At 45.8% G+C, this 11,137-nt stretch overlaps 1 protein-coding gene across 1 annotated transcript in view; it reads right to left on the minus strand.

Moving 5' to 3' along the window:
- Nucleotides 1-10,772, minus strand: part of PDGFD (platelet derived growth factor D) — a 194,398-nt gene extending 183,626 nt beyond the window's left edge. The window contains exon 1 of the mRNA XM_048494403.1: nt 10,118-10,772. Coding sequence (XP_048350360.1) covers nt 10,118-10,247 — 130 coding nt within the window. The 5' untranslated portion in view covers nt 10,248-10,772. The remainder of the gene's footprint in view (nt 1-10,117) is intronic.
- Between the last annotated feature and the right edge of the window lie 365 nt (nt 10,773-11,137).

Consider the following 11,137-nt stretch of genomic DNA (forward strand, 5'->3'; position numbering starts at 1 on the left):
CCCTCCCCCTCCCCTCCCCAACCCCTCTCCTCCAGGGATCCACCTCCATATCTCCAGGAATTTCCCAATCCAGAGCAACCTTAGAAGAGTTTCAAATTCCTTGCATCTTCCTAGCTCTCTCTGGTACAGCCCGCAGTGTCCTCCTTAGCCTGCTTCTTTCAGCCATTCATACTCACTGCCTCACCTGGCTTCCAGCACAGGTTCTTCCCCTCAGGAGAAGTCAGGGATGTTGCTAGTCAGCACTATGATCCTCTCCCAGCCTCTGTCCTTTTCAGAACTCCCAGGCATTCTGCCAATCAGCTATGATTTATTTTTTAAGAGAAATGGTCCCACAGCAGCTATTCCCTGGCATCCAATTGGCTCACAGATAATTCCAATGATTCCTCACCCTAGGTTTAGTCCATTTAAAGGTCTAGACTAATTGAGTGAACAGCTTTGTGCCGTACATCATTTGTGGGAACGGGGGGGTGGGGGTTGCTGGCGTAAGATTTGTTGTTTTAATTGATTTAACGTGGCTTGGCGTTGTTCATCATTAACTTAGTTCAAAAATATTTTTGTTAGTTGCCTCGAGAATCATTTTTGGCAGATTGGCAGGTTTACATTTGTAAATAGGTGTAAATTTTGGAACCAATGCATTATTTTACTGCATCTCAGGAAGATTAAAATTAGGAGGGGATGATGGTAGCAATAACGAAAACATTTAACCGTGTGTAAATGTGTGAGCAAGTCAGCATCTCTTTTTGAAATTTGATACACATAAGCTCCTGGACTACGTGCAGGGTCACACTAGCACATCTGGTCGTGTGCAGTGAGAAATGACTAAAATAAATACAGCTCCTGTAAGGGCAGAATATCCATTCAAAAAAAGGTTTCCCTCTATCCTCTGAAGATGCCAGCCACAGATGCAGGCGAAACGTCAGGAGAAAATGCTACTAGAACACGGCCATACAGCCCAGAACCCACACAACACCCCAGTGATTCCGGCTTTGAAAGCCTTCGACAATACGTTGCTCTCTATGTTTCTGCATGATTCATTGTTCTGCCTTTGTCTTCTTTTTACCTGGTCTGCACTGAAAGTGTGCCATTTTCCCTCTTCTCTTAATTGGACATGATGAATGAATGATGATGAAAATGGCATACAATGATGAAAAGGCATAGCAATTTTACCCTCCCTCATATAAGACTGTCCTGTAGGTCTCTGCATGAGTCTCAGGTCTCAGGCACATCAGTTGGAAAGCAAATAGGCAGAAATACACATTTCAACAAATTCCGCATAGGCAGCTTTTCTATCCTGCGTTAGCAAAAGCAAAATGTAGTCTGGTGGCTTTTTTGAAGAACAAGCTTTGACAAATACATGAAGGGATTCTTCAGTCAGCAGGTACACTCATGGGGTGAACAATGGGTTAAAAGGCCCTGAAGCCAATGTGAAATCTCTATGCAAAACTTAGAAGTATATAGGATAAGTACAGTAACCATTCACAGCAGCCTTTTTAATTCAGAAAAAGGACCTCATCAGATGTTTGGGGAACATTGCAGTAGCACAATTTAAAGGTCTGACATGAGGTAGATTTAGATTACCAAAATTGCACAGAGTATTGGAGTGCCATAAAAGACACTTCCTTCATCTCCTCACACAGATAATTCCCAGGGTCTGCCTACTATCTTTGGCCCCAATCATGCTATTCTTTTAGAAGAATGAAATTCTATGAACGAAAAGAAAATATTCTTCAAAAAAGAAAAAAGAAAGGTCTTTTGGGGAGTTTTTAAAGGTTGGTGCCGATAATACCATTCAGCAGTTTAAAAGCTGCTCCAACTCCCAAGACTGCTGGTGAGTTTATAATTGAAATATCTCCCTTAGCGTGATATACATCTATCTGATAAAACAGGCCAGCCACTGCTGTGTCTTTTGTTGAACTCCCTTGTATTGATCACAGATGACTGAGAGTTGTAATTTCCCTAGTTTCTTTAATTCTCAAAAACAACAACAATACAGCTAATGAGAGGGCAGTGGTTAAACAAATCCATTGTAAACTAGAAGTGCTACATTCAAATCTTGGCTTAGTCCAGAAACGGGAGGCTTACCTTCAACTCTCAGTCTTACAGAGCAATCCTCAACAGAGCTGCTCCAGTCTCAGTCCATTTCAAAAGTCACCCAGAAAGCTTTGATAACAGAATGGGGATTTGAATTTGCGGCTCCCATATCCTCATCCAACACTCTGACCACTTTGAGGACATCACTAAAGTAGAGGAATTTGTTTTTCTTTGAAGAAACACTTCCCCTTTCTGTACCTGACTCCACTCTGTGGATATTTTAATCTTCATTGTAGGGCCAAGTTGAAAATCAGGTATAAAAATGAGATGAGCTTTCACACTTTCACAGCATTTGTTTTGGGTCTTTCAGCGAGGTTTTCGTTTTCGGAAGCTCCAGTCTCACAAACGAACCTTACTCCCTGAGCATTTGCACAAAAGGTGCTTTTATTTGGCAAAAAGGTTACACGGAATCACCATAGTACTCAAAACCAGTGGCGTATTTACCTAGGGGACATGGGGTACCCTATGTCCCCGGGTGCCCCCTAGTGGGGGGTGCAAACATTCCAGGTTCATTTGTGTGTTTTTGGTATTTTTTAGTGTTTTTTTCAGTTTTCAGCCTGTAGAGGGTGCAGTTTTTAGCCTAGCAGCACCAAAATTTCAGGGATTTTTCAGGTGACCCTCCTGATGATACCACCCAAGTTAGGTGAGGTTTGGTTCAGGGGGTCCAAAGTTATGGACTCCCAAAAAGGGTGCCCCATCCCCCACTGTTTCCAATGGGAGCTAATAGGAGTTGAGGGCTACACTTTTGAGGGTCCATACCTTTGGATCCCCTAAACCAAACTTCACCAAACCTGGGTGGTGTCATCAGGAGAGTCTCCTTAAGATACCCTGAAATTTTGGTGCTGTTAGCTTAACAGTTGCACCCCTGACAGCAGGCACCCTCCAAATTTCACCAGATTCTCCTTTTAAATCCACCCCCTTTGGCATGAACTTAAAGGGAGAATGTGAGGTCCCCAGTTTAAACATTGAAAGTGATGCTGTTTGGGGGTGAATTCCACTGGAGGTGTTTTGTGAGAGATGATGCTGACATTTGTTTGGTAAATGTTTTGCTGGGGGTGATTTGTGAGAGATTTACATGCTTAATACCCACTTCCACTGGCTTGGAGCTGTTTCTCCGGCTAATAACCTACCTCATCGGGTTGGTGTGAGGACAAAATTAGGAAAGAGGATTGGTGGGGAGAGAGCCATGTATGTTTTGCTGGGGGTGGGAGGTGTTTTGTGCAAAAAATCATTGTTTGGTCATGGTGGGAGAGGATGGCCGCCCATGTGGGGGGGGGGGCACCAAACTCAGGTTTTGTCCCCATGCTCCAGTTTGCCTAGATACGCCTCTGCTCAAAGCCAATGTATTCTTCCTCAAGGCTACTGGCAATATTAACTCAAAAGGTTATTTCCCCATCGTCTGAAAAAAACTTCTTTCCCCCACACTAAATTTCCAACTTCTAATCCTTGTATTCTGCAGCAGCCAAAAGACCTGGATCCTCCAGAGACGTCTTTGCAAACCTGCAAGTTAAGGCTGCTGGAATCTGGACATGAGCCCAGAGTATTTTACCAAATCAGGTTTTGTCCTTGCATTGTAATTAAAGTAGCAATGTTGGAACACGCTCAGGACAGACCTTTTAAAACTAGCAATTCCCAGCTATGAGGTTAGGGCACCACCAACTATCACAGAAACTGTATTAGCTAGAGCCAGTTTCCAGTATCTGGGAAAACATAGGATGAATAAGGTACACAACAGAAATCACAGAAAATGTTTCTCAAAAATAGTGTCTTCTGCTCCACCCACACATCACCAGTTATTGTACCAGTGTTGCACCAAAACAGCTGTTCACAACTGGATTATCCTGTGTGGACAAGATAATTCAGGTACAAATGACTGCTGTAGAGCCATGATAGTGAAATGCCCAGTAGGATGTGAATGCAACTATACAAGGGGAGAGGGGATAGTTAGATAGGCATGTTGCACATCAAACCCTCCTCTCACCACTGTCCACACTGACATTTGTAAATGGGCAGGTCTTCAATCCCAATCCAGTATAAACTAGTAGAATGTGGATTATAATAGCTGGCATGTAGATATCGGCGGTCCAGTGCAGAACCCTGGTGGAGTACAGTGCATCAGCACACAATATGCACACGCTCTTGTGAGATCCTAGCAGGATGGGTTGGGCCACCCATTGTTTGGGGTAGGAGGAAATGAATATAGAGACATGAAATGGTGTTATGCGAAATTGGACCTGCAACTCAGCACTGTCTACTCCAGGGGCTTGTGGCAGCTGTCCAGGGGCTAAGCCTTTTCCCAACACCTGCTACCTGAATGCAAAGCCTGTTCTTGAGAACTGAGCCACAGATGGTTCCTTCAGCAACAAAGATTCATTGATAAGCAAGAGACAAGAGGGATGATCGCCAAACCTGTTCCCCGCCCCATAATAAGGCAGATGAATTAAAACCAGTATAACTTGTGTTTCTTAGCTAAGCTCAAGCTTAGAATCTACAGGGCAATTTTATAAGGGGAAATTCAAGGAATACTAGAAAAAGGCTTACTGTCATTTCATCCTGTTCAAAGAAGCACTCTTTAGTGGCTGAGGTAGTTCTACAGTGGCATCTTGCTAGATTAGCTGCAGTGACCCAGTATACAGTGAATCCAAACCCCATTCTTTGACACTGAAGAATCTGGAGAGTTGGCTCAAGTATATTGCCCATGGCCCTGATTCAGCTCAGGCTTGCCCTATATCAATTGGCCATGCTGGCAGAAGCTGATTGGAATTATAGTCCAGGAACATCTGGAGAGCTGCAGGTTGCAGACTCCTGCCCTATATTATCAGATCTTGGAAGCTGAGGAGGTTCGTACTCAAATGGGAGACCACCACAGAAGTTCAGGATTGCTATGCACAGGTAGCCAACAGCAAACTTCTCTGAATGTCTCTTGTTTTGAAATTCCTACAGGGTTGCCATAAGTTGGCTTTGTCTAAATGGCACTTTCTGCCTCCACATGGCCATGGAATCCCATCTGCCCAGGATCTGGGCCCTTCTATTTTATCTGCTCAGAGTTTTCACACATTGAACACCAGACAGTGTTTACAAACATCACTACACAATGACCGGGATAGTGGGGGCAATAAGGGCCAGGTGAGCCTCCTCAGCTCAGCCCAAATCATGTAATTGGCAAAGCAGGATTATTATGGAACCACTATGAGCTGCAAAGATCACAAGGCCAAATAATTAGTACGGCATTATATCCTGCCCTATTGTATACTTTCTACCCCCCCCCCCCCCGAACTTCTCCTGAATGTGCAATTTTGCTAAACCAAGAACAGAGGGAAACCCCATTGAGTTGTTCCCTGAGAAGTCTGTGATGCAAATTAAGAAAACAGAAGCTCACGGATCAAGAAAAACTACTCTGTCTAAAAGATAATACACTTATTGCAGCCCTTTGGCCCTTTTAAACGCTACTTTTTCTTCAAGGGCTTTCTTTCGTAAACATTTTCTATAGAGAAGCCTAGAATTCCAGCTGTTTGCAGTTGTAAATCATTGCATGTTTAATGTTTGCACAGTGAGGGGCAGGATTCATTCACTCCTGCATGTTCCCCTCCCGCATTCCTTCTTCCATTCAGCTCTCCCTGAAAGAAAACAAAAACTCACCCAGAACTATCTCAAACTTTGGGTTCTACTTGAATCACTATGGCTCATTCCGCACACGCAGAATAATGCACTTTCAAGCTGCTTTCAGGGCTCTTTGAAGCTGTGCGGAATGGCAAAAACAGTTGTGAAAGCAGCTTGAAAGTGCATTATTTTGCGTGTGCGGAATGAGCCTAAATGTCTTATGACACCCCATTATTGTCACTGCAAGAGTTTCAATACATGGTATAGATCAGGGGTAGGGAACCTGCGGCTCTCCAGATGTTCAGGAACTACAATTCCCATCAACCCCTACCAGCATGGCCAATTGGCCATGCTGACAGAGGCTGATGGGAATTGTAGTTCCTGAACATCTGGAGTCCTATTATGGATAAAGATGGGACTGGGGAAAGGAGAGGATCTGCAGGCTGGTTGGCTGAAATCTTGGCTTTGCAATGTTTCTGGAGATCAGCAATGTAAGGTAGACAAGCGGAGGAATGGTACCTATACAGTATTATTGGTTAGTGTTTGGTCTTTCAGCCAAAGTAAAATAACTGGCATCAAAAGACCCTCTATCAATATAAGCTCAAGCCATTGTAAATCTTTCTTTCTTTCTTTCTTTCTTTCTTTCTTTCTTTCTTTCTTTCTTTCTTTCTTTCTTTCTTTCTTTCTTTCTTTCTTTCTTTCTTTCTTCCTTTCTTTCTCTCTCTCCTCTCTCTCTCTCTTTCTTTCTTTCTTTCTTTCTTTCTTTCTTTCTTTCTTTCTTTCTTTCTTTCTTTCTTTCTTTCTTTCTTTCTTTCTTTCTTTCTTTTGGCTAGATGCTTTACCAACAGAGAAGACACTCCATTCAGACAGTCTGGCATTCATTCTAGAGCTAAATTCCACTAAGAAATTATTGCAAGCAGGCAAAGTTGCTATATGCTGAGTAACAGAACCCATTTTCTGTGCCAGGATTCTCCACCCAAACATGGACTAGTGAAATCTTGAATTTCACTAGACTGACAATCTATGAAACAGGGTGTCTCAGGAAGAGATCATAGGGAAGATGTGATGTTCTGAAAGGAAGATGATTCCTCCATCCCTCACCAGCGAGTACCCTGGCAATTGGGTCCTCCTTGATCCACACTAGATTTACAGAGCTAACTGCATCCCTCCCTGGCCCAGAGGAGTTCCAGAAGATCTCCTGCTTTGTGTTGTTTAAAGGGTTTGGAGATACTGTTGCATTCCTCTTCTGAGAAGTCTGAGTCAGAAGCACAGCTTACTGACTCTTCTATTCAACAGTAAGCAGCCTATGCTCACTTGCATGAAAGAGTCTACATACATAGCCAGATATGTGCTGCTGGGTTTACCACCAGAGCCCCACAAGTTCTAAGTGACTCTGTTTTATAATTTGGGGGGGGGGGGGATCCAAGTTTGAAAACTTTGAGAAACAAAGACCTAGTAAGAAGAAAGTGGCAGTTTTCAACCTGGGCAAAACATAATCCTTCTATTAATCTGCCCACCCTGCCCACCAACCCTTTCCCTAAAATTTGAGAGGCAGGTGCTTTGGATCAGAAGATGTCCTAAGTACACTGGGGATCTAATACCTCTCATTTTAGATCCCGACTATGGTCAGGATCTATTAATTCCTTACAGTCCCATAGAAACGTCTTATAAACTGTACTCAGAAGATTGCAGCCAGCAGCAATTCCTTTTGCCCCTTTTCCTTTGAGATGTGTTACAAATATGCAATTGCAGAAAATGAAACACCTGCCCTCTTGGGTGTTGGGAACAGGCTACTTCAAAACACAATTGCATGTTTCAACCTGTTAAGAGCAAGCCCTTCGTATATGGAAAACTGTGCTTTTTCGGAAGCTCGCGGGATAAATTTAAACCACCACCTACTCTCCCTCTCTCCAGCTAGCAAATAAGTTCTGTCTTGTTGCAGTCACCCAACAAAGTGAAGCCGTCTTAAATGCACCAACATACATTGACATTCACATCCGTCACATTCTGAACAAATTCCAAAGCCAAACTTTCTAGCTGTGCTGTGGAAGTGTTAGCGAACAGCCTATTTAAGCCAGAACTGAACTTGATCCATGGCTAATAACTCAGGACTGTTTGGATCTGAAACCACAACCAATCTCTACACCTCTGGGTGAAGCTTCCATACCACAGGTAACCCTTTCTGACTGACCACACCTCTCTAAGGTCCCAGACAAAGTATTTTCACCCCCACCTTGCTATTATGTTCTTGATGCTATAGATGCCTTAGGCTGGATCTTGGGACATCATGCCTATGCAGCAGACACTACCATTGACCAATGGATCCTGTTCACTCACCTATTGGGGCAAGTCTCCTAGGTCAGAGGTCAGACCTCCAAATTAGAGTGCATCCTCTGTCTTTCTAGCATGAGCACTTATTGGAAACTTTCAGATGTATTTCCACTGGATTCCCACCATTTCGTGACTCTACACTGCAAACTATGAACAGGTCATACATTCACAGTTTTTTTCATTATAATATGGAAAATTCTTCAGTACTGAGATTAGGTAATCCAGCATTTATGATTATCTGTTGCATAATGCTCTGAATATGCTATTTTCCAGTGCATGCACATATATATGTACATATATATACTTGACATATTTCATGAATTTCCCACATATCACACGATCCTGAGTGATCATCTAATTCCTGGTTTCATGCAACTTCTTACACATGAGTGGTTTCTGTGTTGAGAACTGGTGACATGATACGTGGTCCCCCATGGGACTGGGGGGAGGGATCGGTTTACTCCCCAAAGAATGTGCACACTTCAGCTCCAGGCTCACATGGTCAAAGAATGTGATTTCACAACTGAAATCTCATCCAGTTCCTGTTGTTTTCACTGGGATGTCCTAGCAATAACATCTCCCTCTTCTAGAACAATTTCCTAGTCCTTTCATGATGTATCACAGTGCATTTTTAACACAAACCAAGCCCTGCTGGATTCAACTGGATTAACTTTCCAGTTACCATCCACAAGTTTGCATCCCAAAGTCATAAACCAACATGGGCAATTGCTGCAGAAGATGTTTCATTGAGGTGGGACAGTTCCTCTAGAACAGGGGTAGGGAACCTGCAGCTCTCCAGATGTTCAGGAACTACAATTCCCATCAGCCTCTGTCAGAATGGCCAATTTGCCATGCTTGTAGGGGCTGATGGGAATTGTAGTTCCTGAACATCTGGAGAGCCGCAGGTTCCCTACCCCTGCTCTAGAAGTTCTGCATTTCTCTAATGGGAAGCATTTCATGTAGGAAGAAACTCATCACTCATCTATCTAGCCAGAAAGAAGCTACAGGTAGACCTTAACTATGACTTTGTGAGACTCTAAGTGTGGGTTTTGTGTACCAAATGCTTCATGGGTAGGGCATCCCTTTAAAAGTAATTGCTGGAGTGTGAATGTGTTTGGAGAGAAGTAAATTATCTGAGCTTCCCCTCAAATCCCTTGTCCCGTTTTCTCTCTTCGTTCAAATACAAGATGACTTCCAAGGGGCACCTTTTCATAACCTCTAGGCTTTGGTGTCCACCTGGTCTACTTCCCACAAGGGGTGTGCATTCAGACATGCTGAACCAGAAAAAAAAAAGCCAGAATAAAGTGGCAATGGGGCTAAAAGCCATCTCTGCTGGGCAACTGAGCCTCTCCCACCTCCTAGCAGCAGTTTAATGGGGGAAAGGGGTGCAGATGGGCCCACAGAAATGCTGCTCCAGCATCTAATCTCCTTAGCAAAGGGGAAGGAGATGATGCTGGAGGGAACACAGGAGAAGAGTTGAGTTCTGCCTCAGGGAGAGCTCAGGTCTGGCTGAGGAAAAAGAGCAGATCGAGTGAAAAGTAGCTCAGCCCTGCAGTGTAGGACAACTGTTGAGCTCTACCTCTGGGAGAGAAGAGAGTGCTTGCTTGTTAGGCCTGCCTCTGGTCAGGAGAAGACCTGGGACCATGTAGCCTGACTGTGTGCAGGCTGATGTGAGTAGGATAATCGGTGGGTGAGAGAGATCCAACCTGGCGGCTACTCAATAAAAGTGTGTGCCTGAAAGCCTTGCAGAAAAATCTAGCCACTCTTTGAAGTCATCACCAGTTTCAACTTCTGTGCCTCTACCGGGTTTCTACTCCATCTGCGTGGAGAGCCGCGCTGCTGGTTCGTTCTGTCAAAACCAACCTGTGTAAACAAATAAATCTTCGCAGTTGCTTCTACATGAATCCTGCCTCAGGGATCTCCATCCTGGCGCACGGTGAAACTTACCCCGTAGCAGTGAACCCGAAGTCTATACCTGCAGAATATCTTGGAAACTAAGCGGAAAGTTTGTAGCTCCAAACGACACTAGATGCCGGAAACTTGAGGAGGAGGCTCTGTGCGGACGCAGGGGAGAAAAAGGCTTTGTCACACTCACCATCTCTCCGCAGGTTCGAAGCTCGCAGCGCTCGGATAGATCCACTCTGGGCGCCGGCGGTGGAGCCTTGCCGGGGACAAAAGTTGGCCCAAACCAGCACGCAGAGGAGGAAGGACGCCGGCGGCTGCATCGGGACCCCTTAACGCCTGGCGCAACGTCTCAAATCCCAAGACTCAAACGGCGACCCCCCTGATCCCAAGCAGAGATCTCCTTTCCCGGCACGCTTTTCTCAAAGCTCGCAGACGGTTCCACGCCCCCCCCCCCCCCCCGCGCGCTCTCTCGATCTACTTTGCCAGCGAATCCCCCAAGAACTTTTGCGATTGGCTGGCGGCAGGGATGCGGGGAGGGGGAACGCGCTTGGCCAAGTTGGAGGCCGGGGCGGGAGACAGGTTGGTTCCCCGGCTCGCCGGAGGCAAAGCCAGACTGCAGGGGCACCCCCGCTTGCCAACGTGTCGCGGGGACTCGCCTCGAGCCCTGCGCCCAGCCGCCCGGCAGCCTGTCGCCCGCACTTTGCTGGGACCCCGCTCAGGTGAGGAGGGGCTCAGCCCGCCCTGGAGCCAGCGGCCGGGGGTCATCGGGCTGGGAAACCGCGCCGGCGGAGCTCCGCGGGGGGGAGAGGAAAAGAGGCGGCGGCGGCGCCAGTGGCCGCGGGCACCGGGGAGGCGCAGGAGGGCGGGGACGGAAGGAGACAGGGCGACCCGGCGGCGACACTAAACACGACTCCCCGGGGGGAAGACACGCGTCTGGTGAAGAGGAGGCTCGCTGGAGAGAGAGGACTTTTCACTTTTGCTTCACGAGTTTTAAAGGAAAATCGGACCTGCAAAAATCTTGGTTGTCTCCCCCCCCCCCCCTTCTTTTCAAATCATGGCCCACTAGGGATGACAGCCTCCCGAGAGGTTGGGGCAGGTTTCGGGATCATGCCGTTCTGGTTTTCATTGGTGACAGTTATTCTTTTTTTTTTCATGAAAAGGCGGAGTGAAGGGTAGACTTAAGGCCAGCTGATGCTGCAGTTACAGGCTT

This window comes from Sphaerodactylus townsendi, linkage group LG04 (genome assembly GCF_021028975.2).
Source record: "Sphaerodactylus townsendi isolate TG3544 linkage group LG04, MPM_Stown_v2.3, whole genome shotgun sequence".
Taxonomy (NCBI): domain Eukaryota; kingdom Metazoa; phylum Chordata; class Lepidosauria; order Squamata; family Sphaerodactylidae; genus Sphaerodactylus; species Sphaerodactylus townsendi.